Source organism: Bos indicus x Bos taurus, chromosome 13 (assembly GCF_003369695.1).
Source record: "Bos indicus x Bos taurus breed Angus x Brahman F1 hybrid chromosome 13, Bos_hybrid_MaternalHap_v2.0, whole genome shotgun sequence".
In the NCBI taxonomy this organism is placed as follows: domain Eukaryota; kingdom Metazoa; phylum Chordata; class Mammalia; order Artiodactyla; family Bovidae; genus Bos; species Bos indicus x Bos taurus.
Window position 1 is genome coordinate 71930028 of NC_040088.1, and position 19701 is coordinate 71949728.

General features: G+C 40.9%; 1 protein-coding gene across 2 annotated transcripts in view; it reads left to right on the top strand.

Moving 5' to 3' along the window:
• The window catches only part of CAMK1D (calcium/calmodulin dependent protein kinase ID), a 393969-nt gene that overhangs the window by 239325 nt on the left and 134943 nt on the right, over positions 1-19701 (top strand). For both annotated transcript variants that reach the window (XM_027560232.1, XM_027560233.1), the window contains exon 3: positions 1132-1206. In XM_027560232.1, the coding sequence (XP_027416033.1) occupies positions 1132-1206 (75 nt within the window). The remainder of the gene's footprint in view (positions 1-1131; positions 1207-19701) is intronic.

Genomic DNA, 19701 nt, shown 5'->3' on the forward strand with positions numbered 1-19701 from the left:
TGGTTCAGCAGTCATTTCAAAGAAGTTTGTGGTAAGAGCTAATTAACTCATAATGAAATGATTCTTCTCTCAAATGTTTTAAATAAACACCAAGTTGTACATTCTGAGCAGAAGCTATTCCTAATCGGTAGTTCGAAGGGCAAGAATTAGACTGTTTTCTTCTCTTTTAGTTTTATTGTTAGGACTTTGCTGCTCCCGGTGTGGTCTGCAGACCAGCAGCACCATCATCTCCTGGGAGCTTGTTAGAAATGCCAGGCTCTCAGGCCCTGCCCAGAATCCACTGAATCAGAATGTGTGCTGGGACCAGATTCCCCAGAGATTCAAGTGTGCCCTTTGAGAAGCCCTGTCATAATACAGAATTCCTCCACCTCCCCTTGTGCAGACTGATCATCTGAGGATCTTGTTAAAGCAGGTTCCTGGGCTCCAGCCTCAGAGATTCTGATTCTGTCTGAGGAGAATTTGCATTTCTCACTATCTCCCAGGAGACGCTGGTGCTGCCTGTCTGGGAGGCACTCTTGGGGAAGCATCGGTCTACTTTGCTTGGGGTACTGAACGGCCCTTTGAGGATAATGGTGACTAGAACCCCAATGAGGTGGTCAGTCTAGTTTTCCATTACTTACCCTGGAGTCAGAAACCTGAAGGTGAAGCTGATCCCTGGAACATCCAGCCTGTGGTGGGGATGGATTTACATACAATGGGCTGTTCCGGTCAGTCTGTGATGGCCGTTGTGAGGCTGCAAAAGAGGAAACAAGTAAATGCTCCTTGGGGGCTCAGCTGTCCAAAGTGCACCCTGCCAGATAATAGGATTTTGGCCCATTCCTGGGATTCCTGTGAATAAATGCTAGAGGGGTAGGGTGTACAGGGAAGCAGTGATGGTTATCCTGTATTGCTATGTGATCAGATACAGAGCCTCCAGAGAGAAGAGCAGAGAGCGTGGAAGATGAGTCGGGAAAAAAGTCTGGGGAAAAGATGAAGAGGCATCTTAAAACATCACCTTGTAGTGTTTAGATTCTGTCTTAGAACTTTTTGCTATTACGACATGTGTGTTTTTTTTTTTTTTAAGGTAGCATGTCTCTGTACTTACATGTCTCATGTACTTATTCCATATGCGCACTTTTTTTTTCCTTTCAGGATTAAGCATGAGAACATCGTGGCCCTGGAAGACATCTATGAAAGCCCAAATCACTTGTACTTGGTCATGCAGCTGTGAGTACTGTGTTTAATTGTTTGCAGACCAGGGGTTGCAAACTCAGATGCCTAAAGGGCCAGGTTGTGAAATGAATTAATGGAATGGGTCAGTAGAAGGACCCCAGTGGGTGGTGGGAACTGCGGGACACTGGGTTAAGAATGTGTCTGTCTAAGGACAGTGACCTTGAGACCTCACTTGCTGTGGTCTGCAGCTGCTGGATGTGAAAATCTACAGTTCTCATAATGGAATCCAGTGCTACTTTTGCAGGGTCACTCTATTTAGGATGTCTCTTGTAAGTTTTTTTTAACTGTGGATTAAAAAAAATTATTTTTATTTGTTTATTATTCCCACGTGACTTGTAAGATCTTAGTTCCCTGACCAGGGATTGAATCCATGCCCCCTGCAGTGGAAGCCCAGCTTCTTAATCACTGGACCTCCAGGGAAATTCTTTTGCTTTTTAATGTGCGAGGTCCAAATGTTGCTTCCTGGAAGCACTTCGTGGTCCCGCTGGGATATACACACGGCTTCTGTCTCCAGGAGAAACTCCCCAGCTTGTCTTCATTTCTCAGGAGCTGGGGGGTAGCAGCAGATGGCAGCTCTGTGTTCTGTCCCTCCCCTTCTCCTCTTCTGCTGCTGGCAGATGAAAGTGCATGAGATTCATGCCAGACACAAGAGACATATAATTGGAGTCAGACTATGCCATTAACATAGTCCCCCTTTAGAATATTTCTGCATTCCAGTAACTCTGGAGCTTACCAGAAGGTGGAAGAAATAAGAAAGCTGAAAATCTAGGTAGAGACTTCACTTGAACATTTGTTTTTTTTAAATATGAGATGAAATTAGCCTCCCCACTTACACAAATGCTTTCTTCTAAGTGATATAATTAGTAGGAGTATCCTAGGATTAAATTTGTTAGTATTAAGTGATGGAAACTGGATCAGAGTGCTACATTTTCACCACCACTTGAGTAAATTCTGAAACACTGTACGATTGAGCTTAATAACCGAAGGGGATTTTTGTTGAAGGTCAAAATATTTGTTATTTTGTTATTTATTTTGTTATTTATTAATGATTTTCAGACTTTGGATTTCCAAAGGTAGAAGATTTGAGGGTCAGGCATTACGGTTTATTTTTTAAATCGATTTTCCTTTTCCTGATGAATGTTTAAACAGTGTATTAACTTGGAGTCATATTAACATGCAAACAGCTGTTCATCAATGCATTTGTTTAATATTTCATTATTTTGAAGTATTTTTAGTAGATTATGAGATTTTTGTATAGATACTTCTAAAAGTGTCTAGGTTGGAAGCATGTGGGTGTTTTTTCTCTGACGAAAGACAGTCCGAGATGGTGATAAGCAGTTTTACAGGTTCTTGTGGTGCTGTCTGCCATACAATAGGCAATGACTGCTGGCTCCATGTTAAATTTTCAGTATCCTAAGTGTGGGCTCTCCTAGTTCTGTGCTATTCTGTTTGTTTTATAATTTAGCAAATTTAGCACATTTCTCAGAGAAGGCAATGGCACCCCACTCCAGTACTCTTGCCTGGAAAATCCCATGGACAGAGGAGCCTGGTGGGCTGCAGTCCATGGGGTCGCTAAGAGTTGGACACAACTGAGCGACTTCACTTTCACTTTCATGCATTGGAGAAGGAAATGGCAACCCACTCCAGTGTTCTTGCCTGGAGAATCCCAGGGATGGAGGAGCCTGGTGGGCTGCCATCTATGGGGTCGCACAGAGTCAGAAACGACTGAAGCGACTTAGCAGCAGCAGCAGCAGCAGCAGCAGCAGCAAAGGCAGCAGCACATTTCTAGTTCTCCCCAAGTCTCAGGTACTTCCTAGAAGCTCGTGGGACTCTGTTTTATACAGAACCACCTCTTAAAGAAGCAGGTGAATCACCTTTCCACCAAATACTGACTGCCCTGTGGGAAAAATAGGACATTTTGGTGACAAGAAAAAGCCCCACAAAATGTCAGTATTATATTTAAATGTGTGCTTCTTTATTGGTGATACAAAAAAAACACCCAAAGTATTGATAGTTGAATCCAAAACTACATGTATTCACTTGCTTTAAATTCTCTGTTTATGGTAATGTCACTAAATAAGTGGAAAGCACCCCAAATACATGTGTCTCAGCTCTGCCTCTTAATAGCTGGGTGTATTTTGGCAAATAACTGGGCCTTTCTCAGTCTCCGTTTCCTTACTGGAAAAAATTTTACATAATAATAATATATTTACATAGAGGGCTATAGTGAGTACTGAGAGAGAAAAAATGTGTGAGAAATAATCTTATAAATAATAGGTCCTCAATGCAGACTAATTTCTTTATGGAATTATATCATTTTATCAGTCTGTCTCTGCAGATGGTCTTTAATTTTATGAGATAAAGTTCAAGTACATTTGAATTCTGCCTTTCTAAGCAGCTTGGTTATATACTTAGGAGCAGAAGCGCGTATATAAGGGTGGGCTGGCAGGAGAGCATGAAAGCGTCCAGAATGGAACAAACTTGGAAATATTGCTTTTACTACTTTGTTATTGTCAGTGTATAAATCTTCCATTGTCTTTGTTGAATTTATTCTGAAATATTTTCCCTTTTCAGTCCTCTTGTTTATTTCATTTTTCCATTGACTCACTGCTATTATATATGTAGTATGTATAATTGTATAAAAATACAATTGATTTTTGTACATTAATCTACAACTTTGCTAGATTGACTTACAGGTTGTAGTAGTTGTTTTGTGGATTCCTTAATATTTTCTGTCTAAACAGTCATGTCATCTGCAATTCACATTAATTCTGGTTGGTCCCCAAAGGAATTGCATTTGGTAAAATGTTGATAGTTTAGTCCTAAATATTAAGTGTATTTTAATGTTGTAATTATATTCCTTTAAAGTATTTTATGTCAGATATTTTAAAAATTGAGATTGACCTTTCTTATTCCTTCCTCTTCTCCATTTTTTATCTAAACCAGTGATGTTTCTTTAAAGCAGTGACAAAAAAGAAAGAAACGAGGGAGAGAGGAAGGAAGGCAAGAAGGGAAAAAGCAATGACAGAAAAGCTTTGATCTATCAGAATACAGTCCTGGGAAAATCTTTGGTCAGGCTGAGGATTTTGTGGGCTTTATTGTTTTTTGTTGTTGTGTTTTAGTTTTTATTGATAAGCCTCAATAGTTTTTGTCCCCAAGACCCCCGTGTCTTTTCTGCTTAGATCAGCGGAAGGAGGTTTGGGTTTGTTTGTTTGTTTGTTTTTGAAGAGTTTAGAAAGTCCTTATTTTCTAAGTACTCGAGGCTGATCTAGAACACAGCATTTGAGGGGAGCTATATTTCACAATATTTGTTACTGGGAGATTTCTGGTTTCCTGGGAAACATCATCGTGGTCACTGACACTCAGATATTATAGAGGATGCTCAGCCCCCTAATTTTATTACTTAGCTAATTGCTGTTTCAACTCTGAGTATGTAGCATACTTGTTCCATTGCTGTTGCAGCAAAAGAGACTAGATTGTTTATAGAGGTCTATATTTCAATTTTATTTGGGTTTTGAGACAAATACCTTTTTTTTCAGAATGCTATTTTCTGGAACTTGCTTCTCTGTTTTAGTTCTTTTTGAGATTATTGAGAGATAGTTGGCTTATAACTTCGTATTCATTTTAGGTGTACAGCATAATGAATAGTTCTTTTTGGAACATTCTTCATTTAGATGGTGTGAGGTCAAAATGACACTGGGGTAAATTATAGAAGAAAAGTCAGTTTGTTTCAACTTTATTTCTGGCCTGACTTTATGGAATATTAGCCCACATACCTGGAGATGATAAAAGACCACCCTCAACTCCTCCCCTTCCACATCTGTAACAACTTAGGATGCAAAATACACTTCAGGCTGATAAAATTCAAAGGACAAATCAGAATACTTTTTAAAGAATGAGATTATACCTCGTATTGAGTTGAATTATATCATATTTTCAGTTAGGCTTAAATGTCTATATGTGGGTAACTCCTGAATTTATATCCTCAGTCTAGACCTTTCCCTACATCCAGGCTGTATAGCCAACTGTCTGCTCAGTGGCTCCACTTGGCCGTGTCATGAGTATTACTCACTCATGAGATTTGAAATAAACTCCTGAATGTTCCACAGAATCTGCTTCTCCTGCTGTCGGTCTCATCTCAGCAAGTGGTAAACTCCTTTCTTCCAATTGCTCAGGCCAAATGCAAAGTCCTCCCTGACTCATCTTTTATTCTCTCATGCCCCACAATCCCATCCGTCGGCACACCCTGCGGTTACCCCCTCGAGACTATCCTGAGGATTCAGCCGCTTTCTCGCCATCATCACCACCATGAATGAAACTCCTCTTTCCTCCCGCAGCCTTGCCCGGCTGCACTGTTCTCTCTCAGCGTGTTAGCCAGACCTTGTCATGACTCTGTGGAGAACTCCCACTGCCTTCCCATTTCAGAACCCAGAGCCCCAGCAGTGGAAGCACGGAGTCTCGACCACTGCCTTGCCAGGGAAGGTCCTGAGACCGAGTCCTTGAAGCGGTTGCCAGGACCTCCCGTGTCCAGACCCCCTGGTCACCTCCCTGACCTCATCTCTCCCACTCCTCTCTCATTACCTCATTCAGCTGCATTGTTTCATTCACGTTGCTGTTCCTCAAACGCACCGTGCTTGCGGCCCAGTGGACCTTTGTTCTGCTTGGAACTCTGTCTCTTCATGCTGCCGTGGGAATACTAGAAATATTAGAATTTCTACCAAATGTCACTTTTCCAGTGAGTTGTTCCCTAGCTGCCCTGTGAAACAGCATCTCTCCTCCCATCTCCTGCCACATGTTCATTCATTCCCTGTCTTCTTCCCAGCTGGATTTTTCTCTATACCACCGTCAGAAAATGTCCCTCCGTTTTGTTCTCTGTTTAGAAACGTGCTTGCCCCCTATGGTAGGCACTTACCAAATATTTGTTCCATTAATGATCACATATAAAAGGAAAAGTGGTTAACATTTATTCACTCATTTAATTCTTACCCCAAGGAGCAACTCTTATCCCAATTTTACATGAAGAACCTGAGCAGAAATGCTGGATCCTTCATCCAAGCCAGAGGGTGACCCAGTGGATACACGTAATCATTGTAATACAATATACTGTTGACATTTTGTAGGAAAGAATCTCATAGGTAATATTAATGTGAGTAGTTCAGTTAACCTGGAAAAATGTATTACTTAGGATTTCATAAAAGCTTAGCTAACTATAATATGCCCTCTATTTTGTAGTAGTTTGTGAGGGGAAAAATTTACTAGATGATATCACAGGAAATGCTAAAGCAATCTCAATTCATTCATAGCAATGATCATGTCTCTTTCTTAAATAATTTTTTCAATTAATGAAGAAATGAATGAATGTGTTTTATCAATATTGTGACTTTCTGCATTGGCATATTACCACATAAGATAAAGATATTTATAATGTTCCTTTTATTCCATGATAGCATTAAGATATGTACAGCTAGTTACCCGCTGAGCCTGAAAACTAGTGATTAAACACATATTCTTTAAAGAATGTTAATTTGATTCCTGAGCAGTCCAAGACACAAAAATATATGCAGCTTCCAAGAGAAAATATGATTTATCTACTTCATTAGCTGGTGTACGAAGCTGTTTGAATAGTTCCTTGTTTGTGGGTTGTCGGTGTTAGCTTCATGTGGGTATTGTATTCATAATTCATACCGTGTGTTCCCAGAAACAGTTTTAATTAGAACGCAAATTATGACTCCCAATAGAAAGTCTTTTGTAAGTAGCCAAGCATAATCATGAAGACAAAAGTGCTTCTGACTATGACACCTTAGTATATTTACATGTAGATTACCAAAGTCTTATCTCTGTTCACAACAGGTACTAATTGAGAGCCCAGAGGACCTGTGACTTCTGTTCAGTATTGGGTGGGTGGGCGGGGGACTGGGGGACCCACGTGAGGTGTGGTTGGGGGAATCTAAGGCTCTCTTTGCAGAGGAGCCATCATAACATGCAAGGCCGAAAGGCTGGTACACAGAGAGGCTTTAAGGAGCCTGGGTAGGATGTGAGGGGCTCAGTCTGTGGGGGGTCCAGTTTGTGAGATGTTTAGTCTGTGAGGGGTCCTGTCTATGGGAGTCCAATCTGTGAGGGGTTTAGAATATCAGGAGTCTAATCAACAGGGGGGTCTGTTCTTCAAGGGGTGTGGCCTATGGGGGATTCAGTCTTTGATGTGTTCAGTTTGTGAGAGGTTTAGTCTGTGAGGGGTCCAGTGTGTGGGGGCTCCAGTCTTTGAAGGGTTTAGAATGAAGGGGGTCCAGTCTGTGGCAGTCTGTTCTTTAAGGGTTTCAGTTTATGGGGGATGCAGTCTGTCGTATGTTCAATCCGTGGAGGGTTCGGTCTGTGAAAGGTGCCTTCTGTAATGTGCTCAGTCTGTAGGGACATGTCTTTGGGGCTCAAGCTGTATGTGGTTTTAGGCCTGTGGGGTTTCAGTCTGGCTGGGATTGGGGATGGTACGTCCTCTTGGTGGGAGATATGGCTGGAGGCGTTGGCAGAGACAAACCCAATACTGCAGCTGCTGCTACTCTGTCATCTTCCAGGCTGATTACTTAATATGGCTTTATTGTCTTTCCTGCCACTGAAAAACCTACTGAGCGTTAAAGAGTTTAGAGAGTTAAGAAGGAAAAGAAAAGAAAAACGCCGAGATCCAGTATAATCATGGACCAGTTTCACTAGGTTCAACTGTGAAATTGCCAAAATACAATCACATTTTTTAGATCTTTTAATATTTTTTTTTTTAAGTAAGCATTTACAGCTATAAATTTTCCTCTTAGCTGTGCTTTTGCTGAATCCTATTTTTGGTATATTGTGTTTCCATTTTCACTTGTCTCAAGATAGTTTCTCCTTTCCCTTGTGATTTCTTCTTTGACTTGGTGTGTTGTTTAATTTCTACATATTTATGAATTATGTCCAGCTTTCCTTCTGCTGTTGACTTCTAGTTTCCTTCCCTTGTGATCATAAAAGAAACTTTGTATGACTTCATTCTTTTAAAATTTAATTTTTTGTGTTTTGTTTCTTAATGTATCCTGGAGAATGTTCCATCTGAACTTGACAAAAATGTGCATGTACTGTTGCTGGGTGGTATAGTCTGTGTATGTCTCTTGGGTTTAGGTGGGTTGTAGTGATGTTCAAAGCCTCTTTTTCCTTACTGATATGCTGTTTGGCTGTTCTGTTTATTATGGAGAGTACTCTTGCCTGGAAAATCCCATGGACGGAGGGGCCTGGTAGGCTGCAGTCCATGAGGTCGCTAGGAGTCAGACACGACTGAGCGACTTCACTTTGACTTTTCACTTTCATGCATTGGAGAAGGAAATGGCAACCCACTCCAGTGTTCTTGCCTGGAGAATCCCAGGGACGGAGAGCCTGGTGGGCTGCCATCTATGGGATCGCACAGAGTTGGATACGACTGAAGCCGCTTAGCAGCAGCAGCAGCAGTATATTGAAGTCTCCTTCTAGTCCTATAGAGCTGCTTTTCTCTTCAGTCCTTCTGATGCTTGCTCCATGTGTTTTGGACCTCTGACGTTCTTGTTGAATGGATCCTTTTATCAACATAGAATGTCCTTCATTGTCTCTTATAACAGTGTGACTTTATAATCATGTTTTAATGCAATCATGTTTGATACATTGTAATTTTATTCTAAACAACATCTTGGGCTTCCCCGGTAGCTCAGCTAGTAAAGAATCTGCCTGCAATGCAGGAGACCCCGGTTCAATTGCTAGGCTACCTACTCCAGTGTTCTTGGGCTTCCCTGGTGGTTCAGATGGTAAAGAATCCGGCCTGCAGTGTGGGAGACCTGGGTTCGATTCCTGGGTTGGGAAGATCCCCTGGAGGAGGGCATGGCAACCCACTCCAGCGTTCTTGCCTGGAGAATCCCCATGGACAGAGGAACCTAGTGGGCTACTGTCCACGGGGTCACTAAAGTCAGACACAACTGAGCAGTTACGCACAGCACAAACACCGTCTTACCCATTTTATCTGGTTTGAACAAAGTGGAACTACTTTCCTGAAATCTAATGAGTTCTTTAAACTATGCACAATTTAAAAATCCTAGTGACTAAACTACCACTACCATATACATTTTAGAATAATTGTAAACATTTTGATAGATTGCATCTGGTCACTGATATGGATTCAAATTTGAGAATCCATAAACATATATAAAAAGTAGAGGCATCCATAGAATATAAAACATCAATTTCAGAAATTACCCACTTACTAACTTACACATTGTACACATATTTATTTGATTTAAGGATACATGTGATGGTGTAGAGTCAGCAATTGGAGCTTATAAAATAAAAAAGAGATATCTCTGTAGATTTCATTGCTTCTAATTCTCTAGTAGATAAACATTTGAGGCTTATAAAAAGCATGCATATAAATTAATATAATAAATTTCTGTAATAAATTGCATATATCAGATTAGACATTCTAGTATAAGATGCCCCTGAATTACAATTCCATTTGATGACTTATTAAAAGAACCAGACTCTCTACTCCAAGCAAACCAATTTTCTCATGCTCTGCAAGTAGGATGTGGATGTCCTAGCCTCAGAGTTTCTCTCATGTCTTCCCAGGTTTTTAAATGCTCTTTCTTCTCTTCTGAGGCATCTGGACCCTCTCTTTTCTCTTGGACCATCAGACTAAACCCTCATATCCCACCCAGACTGCTTAATGCTTCTTCTTTTTTTTTTAAAGCAGCCCTTCAGCCTGGAGTACAACCCCCTTATGCCCAGCACATCCATCAAGCTAAGTCCTAATCACTTTCCACCCAAGGGTGTCACCTCCACTAGAGCCTTCTCTGTGACCTTAGAGAATTCTGCACAAACCTTGAAGAAAGCAGTCATAAAATTATTCCTCTTTAGAATGTAAGCTGTGTACCCGGGCCCCAGCTCACAAAGACTCACTCTTGCCTGAAATTCCTGAAACGCACATTTACAACCTGTCGTGGTCATTGTGCAGCTTAATAACCATTCATTCATGTACTCAGCAGGTGCTTCTGGAGCCCCTGCCATATGTCTGGGTTTATTAACCCAGGAGATGTAACAATGAACACCACGAACTCCCTTCTTCAACAGAGCAAACATTATAGCAGGAGAGACAGACAGCAGATGCACAGGTCACTTCATCAACAAGTTCCCATCTACCAGGCAGTAGTAAGGTCTATCGAGAAAAGGAGAGTCAGAGAATGTGACATTCTGAAAGGTGGGTGAGTGGTTTGCTATTTTATACACATGGTCAGGGGAGAGCTTTCTGAGAGGTGACATTTGAGCAGAGACCTGAAGGAAGTGAGGTCATGAACTGCATGGCCAGGCCTGACTTCACTGGTGTGGCTCATGGAGCCCTGCACCCATAAAAGACCCCACATTTAGAGTTCAGTATTTTGTACTTGCCATCTTAAAATTCTTTTTTTCTCTTTTTTAAATAAAACCTTTTTATTTTGTATTGGAATATAGCTGATTAACAATGTTGTGAGTTTCAGGTGGACAGCAAAGGGACTTAGCTATACATACACATGTATCCATTCTCCCCCAAATCCCCCTCCCATCCAGGCTGCCACATAACACTGAGCAGAGTTCCCTGTGCTATACAGTAGGTCCTTGTTGGTTATCCATTCTAAATATAGCAGTGATTGACTCTGAATTTGTGTTTTGTAAGTGAAGTCCCAGGAACTTGGAGCGTCGGCTTGTATCAAGTTCTGCCTCCTGTCGTCTTCCCACCTGCCACCTTCTCCCCTGCTCCCACCCTGTGGGGATCTGGGCATGGTGGGGGTTCTGGTCAGATGTCTACAGTCCACACCACAGTGGAACTGCAGGTGCTGTGGGGTCTGCACTCACCCCACAGGTGAGTATCCCCGTGACTGAAGGAGCATGACGTTAAATAACATAAAAAAAGAAAAAAGCACCATGACAGGTTGAGTGAGAGACAGTAGAAGAAAGGGGGGAAAGTTTTCCTGGTTTTTGAGCAAGAAACATTTGGTTTTATTTTGCACTTGGCGTAGCCTTTGCTGTGGCCAGCCCTGCATGTGGCTGTCAGAGAAAGCATTCCGGTAGCATGACCGCAGGTGCAGGGTGAGGGTGGGGCAGGTGCGCCCCACAGTAGGGGACAGTCAGGGGGCCTGAGAGGCCACTGAGAGGCAGGGCGCAGGTGAGCAGCTCAGCAGAAGGGCCCCAGTTGGGGCGCACGTCGAGTGGGGCCTGGATTCAGGAGGAGGAGGGGTAGCAGGGAGGAGGTCTGAAGCGGGGAGTTCTAGAACACTCCACAGTTTACTTGTGTCGCGGCACATTCACTTTTAAGTGACTGCGTCCTGGATTGCCGATTTACATCTGAGTCCCTGCACGGCAAAGACACTATGAAGTCCTGGGATGGAGCCCAAGGTAACCTTGGAATAATCAAATTCAACACCAACTTCTGTCCTTTTGAGGGAATCACTGCCCTTTCCTTGGGATCATGGAAATCCAAACGGTTTTTTCAGATTATTTCATGGGGAAGGTTGAGGCTATTCAGTGTAAACTCCCTCCTGTTCCATTGGAGATCTTGTCCAGCATCTGGAAGGAGATTTGGGGGTGATCTCATGGGGTTTGGGCTTCCCTTGTGGCTCAGTTGGTAAAGAATCCGCCTGCAACGTGGGAGATCTGGGTTTGATCCCTGGGTTGGGAAGAACCCCTGGAGAAGGGAAAGGCTACCCACTCCCGTATTCTGGCCTAGAAAATTCCACGGACTGTATAGTCCATGGGGTCACAAAGAGTCGGACATAACTTTCACTTCACTTCATGGGGTTTATTTAAGAAATTAACATAAGGATGCTGCAGATGAAAGGAACCATGGATGCCGGGCCATCTCCTGCCTCTGATGAGTCCCGTCACGGCTCAGCACTTGGCCTCCCTGGTTTGTCTGTAAAGTGGAAGAGTCTTGTCGTTGTTTTCTTGTGTCAGACAAGCCGAAGGTCTCAGGTCTCAGGTTCCGTGGTCTGTTTCATTTGCTGACCCATTTTCTCAGTGTGAAACAAGCATAGACATTAGAAATCCAGTAGTTTGGTTTTCTGCATGTGCTAGCCCAGTCTCTCCATTTCCCAAGATGATACTTTGAAAAGCATGTTCTGTCTCTGTGAATCCATGGGGCTTCATAGATAAGGCAGGTTGATGATGAAGCTGGTTTGGCAACCCCGATTAGTGGAGAAAATTCGATGTTTTACAGGGCGGGGCTGGGGGTTGTAGAGAGGTTCTCTGGTTGCTGTCTGGAAGCAGGCATTTAGAATTCTGCTAGATCTGGATAATTAACTTTACATCTTGAAATCAAAATCCTTGCTTCTTTGAGGCTCAGACCCTCAAGCTTTGTTTTCTTCCAGCCTTCCTTGTTTCTGTCATCCCCCATCTTCTTTCTTTCCTTCCAGTTTTATTGAGATAGAATTGACATACAGGGCTGTGTAAGTTGAAGGTATACAGCACAATGGTTTGATTCATTTACATCATGAAGTGGTATCACAATACCTTTGATAAATATGCATCATTTCATATAGGTACTTGTGATGAGAACTTTTAGGATTTACTCTCTTAACTCTCATTTGTAATATACAGCAGTATTATTTACATTTATCGTGTTGTAAATTACATCCCTCCTTCTTCTTTATAATTGGAAGTTTGTACTGTTTGGCCCCACCTTCTTTTATACATTGAATACTTTGTTGTCTGACACATCAATTTCTACCTGTTCTCAGCCTAGCTGACAACAATCCCTCAATTTTTAAAATTCCTTGCCTCTTCTTTGGCATTATTGGGGTCCCCCAATGCCTCCCTCTGCACCCTTCCAGTATCTCCATGGTCACTCCCCTGCCAGCATCCTTCCTTCCTTGCCTGCTGTATCCATCTTGCAGATGCAAAACTTGACATCAGTGTGACTTCTGCTCATACACGAGGGCTGCTGGGTACCACTGGAATTTAGGACACATTCTGGTGGCTTGGATCTGCTGAAAATTAAATGGTCTCCAATCTAAGCCCAGTCCAGCATCACTCAGCTTTCTTTTTATGTGATTCTGGCAAGATTCTGCTTCTGTTGTCTTGTTTTCCCCTCACTCCAGACATGTGTTGTTCTTCTAAGCTACCTGCTCTATTGATTGGGTATTAGAACTGTATGAGCCTTTAAGGATGGTACTTTGTAAATCAATACAAGGATACTAAAGTGATATCAAGCTTCTTGTAAACAAATCCCCCATATTTTGATTGTATAAGTTAAAAAAGCAGCTGGAAATCTTTCATCAAAGTATTCAACAATTCAAGTGCAAAACAATAACAACTTTTGACATTTTTAGCAAACTGCAGTTATTGAAGACAAAACTTGAAATCACATCCCTATGAAAGAAAGAAACTGAACAAATTACATGATGAGAGCTCAAATAAAGTCTTATATATATACATATATGTATATGTATTCATACATATATAAGTAATGTCATATACATATACATTGTATATATGTATACAAACTCATAGTTTCAAGATTTTGTGATTGTCCTTTGGAATAACTGAATCTGTGAGCAGCATCTTGGTGGAACTCCTATTTTTAATTGGGTAACTTTGTATCTGTACTGCAATGGATTGAGACCAGGAAGACTGTTTTACAGCTTTCACATATAGATAAACATTTTAAAAATTATCAACATAGACAAATTTGACAGGGTTTATCTTTTAAAAGGAGGGTGAAGTGAAGTGAAGTGAAGTCGCTCAGTCGTGTCCGACTCTGCGACCCCATGGACTGTAGCCTACCAGGCTCCTCCCTCCACGGGATTCTCCAGACACGGGTACTGGAGTGGGTTGCCATTTCCTTCTCCAAAAGGAGGGTAGTATTTATCAAAGAAAGATAGTATTTGTTCAAGAAACGTAGCAAAATGACAGTAACTGTATAAAAATACTTGGGCTGAAGTATTTATATATTTTGACTTAAAATTTACAATTTAGAATGTTTTTGTTTAGCAGGACTTACTTTGAATATACTAGGTATTGAAGCAGTTACATAAAGAGTGTTTTCTAAGTTAAAAATATTATGGCTAATAGAAAAAATTCTCTTGAAGCTGTTCACAATTTTTTTGTTTTTACTTTACAATATTGTATTGGTTTTGCCATACATTGACATGAATCCACCACGGGTGTTCACAGTTTCAAATTTAGTGATTATAAAATACAACTTTGAAGATTGTAAGTAATTTTATGAAAAATTTTAAATAATAGGTCCACATTAGAAAAAGTGAATTCTTTAGATGTGGATTTAAAGAGGGATATGAATTAAAAATGAATGAAAATAGGTGACTATATTCCAAATGTATTTATTCTGCTTATGTTATTTTCTGATATTCATATAGTCAACAGAAAGAAGTTTTTTTTTAATTAATATATGTGGATATGTTATTTTATTTTTTGGAAATGAGTTTCTTTTTGAAGATAGTTATTAAATAAAATTCTTTTTCATCGACATACCAATGTGGTAAGCCAGTTGTCAGTCCATAAATAAAAAATTCAGATATTGTATGATTTTATTAACTTCAGTGGCTTCGTTCACTCTCTGAATAGGCTGGTTAGTTCCTAAGTAATTCAGTAGTTCTTGCTGCAGTTCTCTTTCTAATCTGCCTTATCTCTAGGAATTAAACCAGTCCTTCCTGTCTTTTCCCACTGTCCCATAAATGATTTCATTGCATTCTTTTTGCTCTTCACTTGCTCACACATGTCTCTCTTCTAACTGTAAGCTCCCTTGAAGCATTGTCTTATTTGTACATTCTCAAGATTTATCCCAATGCCTGGAACTTAAAAGATTCATGATTATTAAGTAAATTTTTCTGATTATTGATATTGAGTAAATTATTTCTGATTATTAATGATTATTAAGTAAATCATTATTCTTAAAATGATTGTTAAGCCAATGAATTTAGAAATCTAGGGATTTTTTTTGGTATAACACCCTAATAAGCTAACGTGTCCATATGCATTTGCATTCAACATACCTTTCTTTTCATCACCCTCAGTAACCATTTATTCAGACACCGTAGTGACAAACACGTGCGATTGAACACATTTCAGGGCAGCTGCACGTGGTGCTTCCACTCATAGTGGTTGCAGGAGTGCTCTCTAACATAGGGATGAAGTTGCATTGCATACAGATGTGACATCTGGTGCCTTTAAAACAAACCAGTGAAGCCTAAGAAAAGCACATCATTAAAGAAGGGGAATTTCTTGTCTGCAAGAGCATGATATACGTAGACATCACTAGTATACTAACCACAGAGCCCAGAGCCCAATTTGTAAGGCTTATGAGTAGGCAGAGGGGCTCCCGTTCAGGGACTAGGATGCGGCCGGAAGTGTTTTCTAATATCTTAAAGTTTTAAGAAACCATCCTTCTCCTGGAATGAATGGAGTTCCTTGAGTCAGCAGGGGATTTTGATGGATCGGTAACATCTGGCTGAACTGCATCTCTGTAGGGTCAGATGGGATGGGGACGGGGAGTAGGGGAGAAAGTGTGTTGGGTCAGATATGGGGTCAATGCAGAGGAAGTGAGCATTTCAGAAGCAGTCCCAACCAGAACATTTCCTGCCGATTGATGCCAAGTTATTTGGAAGAAAGGACTCCGGCTATTTTAGTTTATAAACCCTTGATAAAGGTCCTTGAAGGGGGTGGCTAAATCTTTTAGCCATTCCTGAGTAGAGTTGGAATTTATTAATTCATGTATCTAAAAACTAAAGTCCATACAAATAATGGAATTGTTCTAAAATAATGTTTAAATAACTGTTTAACTTTGCTCAAATATCTACCTTCCCAAGAGCAGTTTGCTTAACTAAGTAAATTGACCCTGGTGCCTTATGAAGAGCCTGAGCAGCTCATCATCTGATTCCAGGAATAGTTTTCCAGCCACTGAATTATGCATATTTATATTCAGAAAAGCCATTCCCAGCCCCTCTCCGTGGTGACTCACTATCTTCTGTTCTCAGTCATCCCCAGCTTGTTAGAGGAGATGGTGTTTCTGAATGGTGGAAACGTGGGAGATTAAGGGTGGATGAGTGACCGGAGGTGGGTGGACTTGTACCTTGAGGACAACTAAGTGGACAGTAGCAGGAATTTTGGATACTTCAGGGAAGTTTTGCAGGAGTTTGAGGGCCCTTCACTTGTATTTTATTTTGTTCCATCCGTCTCCCAGCTATAGCACCCCTCCCACTCTGCATATGAGCCAGAGAGTTGATGCATCCTGTGCAGAGAAGGAAACAGTTTCTCTGGGTTAGAGTACAGCAAGTAACAGTGAGTAACAGGCAGACCTCTGCAGTGGCATCTGTAAGTAAAACAACATAGTTGCACAGGATCATCTTGATTCTAAGCTTCTAGATGCTCAAGTTGCATCTAGAAATTAACATTGTTTCCGCATTGAAAGTTCCATTTACACCATATACTTCTATGGGAATGTTATGCCCTGGATGAGGTTACTTGGTTAAGTGCTTATATGGGTGGTTTTGATAAGCACTATGTGCATTTAAAAAACAAACAAACAAATCTTTTGGCCACCCCACACCGCATGTGGGATCTTAGTTTCCTGACCAGGGATCAAACCTGAGCCCTCTGCAGTGCAAGTGTGGGTTCTTAACCACTGGACCACCAGGAAGTCCCTGTAGCATGTATTCATACCTGTGTTTTTAAATAAGGTTATATAGGTTATACAGGCACATGTATGCTTATATATACAGGGAGTGTTTAGAGGAATATTCAGAAAACTGCTCAGAGTTGATTTTTGGAGGAAAGCATTCGCATTTAGAATAGGAAGAAAACATTTTTAATATATACCCTTTTATACTATTTGAATTTCTTTTCTTAAACCATATATATTTTTTAATTAAGGAACCCTAGTGTTTTAAGACTTTATTGTATATCACTTATCAGATCATTAAGACCCTTTGGGTCTTTCAGCCACTGGATCTTTCACTGCCAGCCTGAATAGTAATCATTTTGCTTCTACCAATAATTTTTGAAGCATTGAGAATCAGTTGTCAATATGACACAGAATTCCATTTTTTTAGCATAATCAGAGCCTAAATCTTCCACCATGAAGATGTGATTAAGAGAGAGGCAGTTACATTGACAAATAATATCAGACTCTAAATGAGAAAAAGGTCTGATATGGTGCATTTTCAGAACAGATTCATTTTTAATTTCAACTGTCGAACTGAGTCCTTAATGATTTGGGTCTTTAATAATCTCACTGAGCAATTCATGTTGCTTCAGGGTCAGCCATTCCCTCTGATTTATTGAGTCTATACTCAGGAAAAAACATATTATACCATCTATTGTGACAAAGAGCCTTTCAACACAATGCTACCTGTATTGTGCTTCCAGAATTGTATGCCAGAAATGTTTACACCTGTTCTCTCCCTGCTGGATTTTACATTTGCAGTAGATTAAAGATGCTGTTTAATTTCCATCATGCGTTTAATATAAGCTTATAGAACCTTTGTGAATTGATGAGCTTCTCATTTTGTTGTAATGTGAAGTGGTTGATGGATGACCAGGACTGGTGCCTCGGTCTTAGCAGAATTATATTTTATTGTGACCACATCACAAACTGAAGGCCTCTGTGTATGTATAGCCTGCTGCTGCTGCTAAGTCGCTTCAGTCCTGTCCGACCCTGTGCATCCCCATAGATGGCAGCCCACCAGGCTCCCCCATCCCGGGATTCTCTAGGCAAGGATACTGGAGTGGGTTGCCGTTTCCTTCTCCAATGCATTAAAGTGAAAAGTCAAAGTGAAGTCGTTCAGTCGTGTCCGACTCTTAGCGACCCCATGGACTGCAGCCTACCAGGCTCCTCAGTCCATGGGATTTTCCAGGCAAGAGTACTGGAGTGGGGTGCCATTGCTCTCTCTGATGTATAGCCTAGGAGTGTCCAAACCAAAGGGCTTAGACATCAGGCTAGAACAGGAGGCATCCTTTGCTATAATGCAAGCAACAGAGCAAGTGGTAGACTGAAATAAAGACCCCTTTTCTATATTCTGGAGATAAATTTTAAAAAAGGAGGGGGGACATTGAAGTTAATAGCTGCTGAGGACTGTGATAACCAGGAAGCTTGGCTTTCCCATTGAAGATCTGTGTGGCTGTAACAAATTGTGCTTCTCTGCCAATTATCCTCATGTTCTTCCCTGACACTGTCTCAGGAACATCGTGGCTAGTAAGCCCAGGAACAGTGTGTCTTGTCTCAGTTCTTGTGATTTCAAGACTTCTGTGACTTTAAGCATGGCTGAAAATACATTTGATTAATGACCTATATATATTCAGGTGTCCAATATGTTAAAGTTGCTTGAAAACAGATCATCTGTGCTCCCCAGAAGTGGACATGATGAAAACCAGCCGGGACTAAGATGAATGAAATACCATTTCAATCCAGGCTCTGCTGAGAAAGTATTTTCATGTTCTAATTCTTTTGTAAGGTTAGAAAAATACCATTGTGACATATGTCCTCTTGTTTTCCAGAGTAGCCTTCTAGGGGCCGTTTGGTTCTTTCCAGGCCTGACGCCCTCCTGGCAGCAGGTGGATGAGTGGGTCAGTTGATAAAACTTCATTTGGTGTGAATGACTCATTCATAGTGCGAGGGCTTCTGGCCACACACGTCTGCGTTCATCCTTGAAAAAGTGGTAATTGATTGAAATAAGAATAAATGCAAACCAGTCGCTAATTACCAACTCCTGTTTAGCTTTTTGAAGATAAATTATGGAATGAAAGATTTTAAGAATTACAAACAAGTCAATAGAATTTGATGCCCTAATGTTACTGTTACAATATTGGCAGATTTTCCCCTGCCACGTTTGGATAGAAAACTTATCCAGAACTCCTTGATCGCAAGTCAGTGAGATGGTGTAGATCCTTCAGGGCCTAGAATTCCTTTAATTTCTGAAACGGTTACAGCTTCAACTTATCCTCAGATGTCTGGGTAATGAGTTATATTCTTTCAGATTTTTTAGAAGACTGTTTATGCTTCTGAGAAAGGAAGCACAGTGTTCCCTTCTCAGCCATCTTATATAAGCCTTTAGAGGAGAGAGATTAACGCCCCCCACCCCTTTGACTTCCTGCTTCCTACAACTTGGATTAAACTGAAAAGGAGAAAAATTATGACCACCCTGTGGGGTGACTGTTTTTTCATAAAGGAAGTTTCCCTGGCAACCAGCTCTCATCACTCACTCAATTCTCTTCCCTTCCTCATTCCCTCCCCTTTCAGATGAAGTTTAATCTCTATTAGTTGGTTATATAGGCTCATTAACTAAATAAAGTATACTCTTTAATAGCTTGTTTCTCGTCATGGCAGTTTGACAGCTTGCTTCATAAAGAGGTTTCACTTCTCTCTCACCTTCACCCCTCATCTACAATTTAAAGTATAGTTGAACAGAAAACTCGGGTAAAAGCATATATGAAGTGGTTTTCTTACAGAAGTGTAGATATTAGGAACTG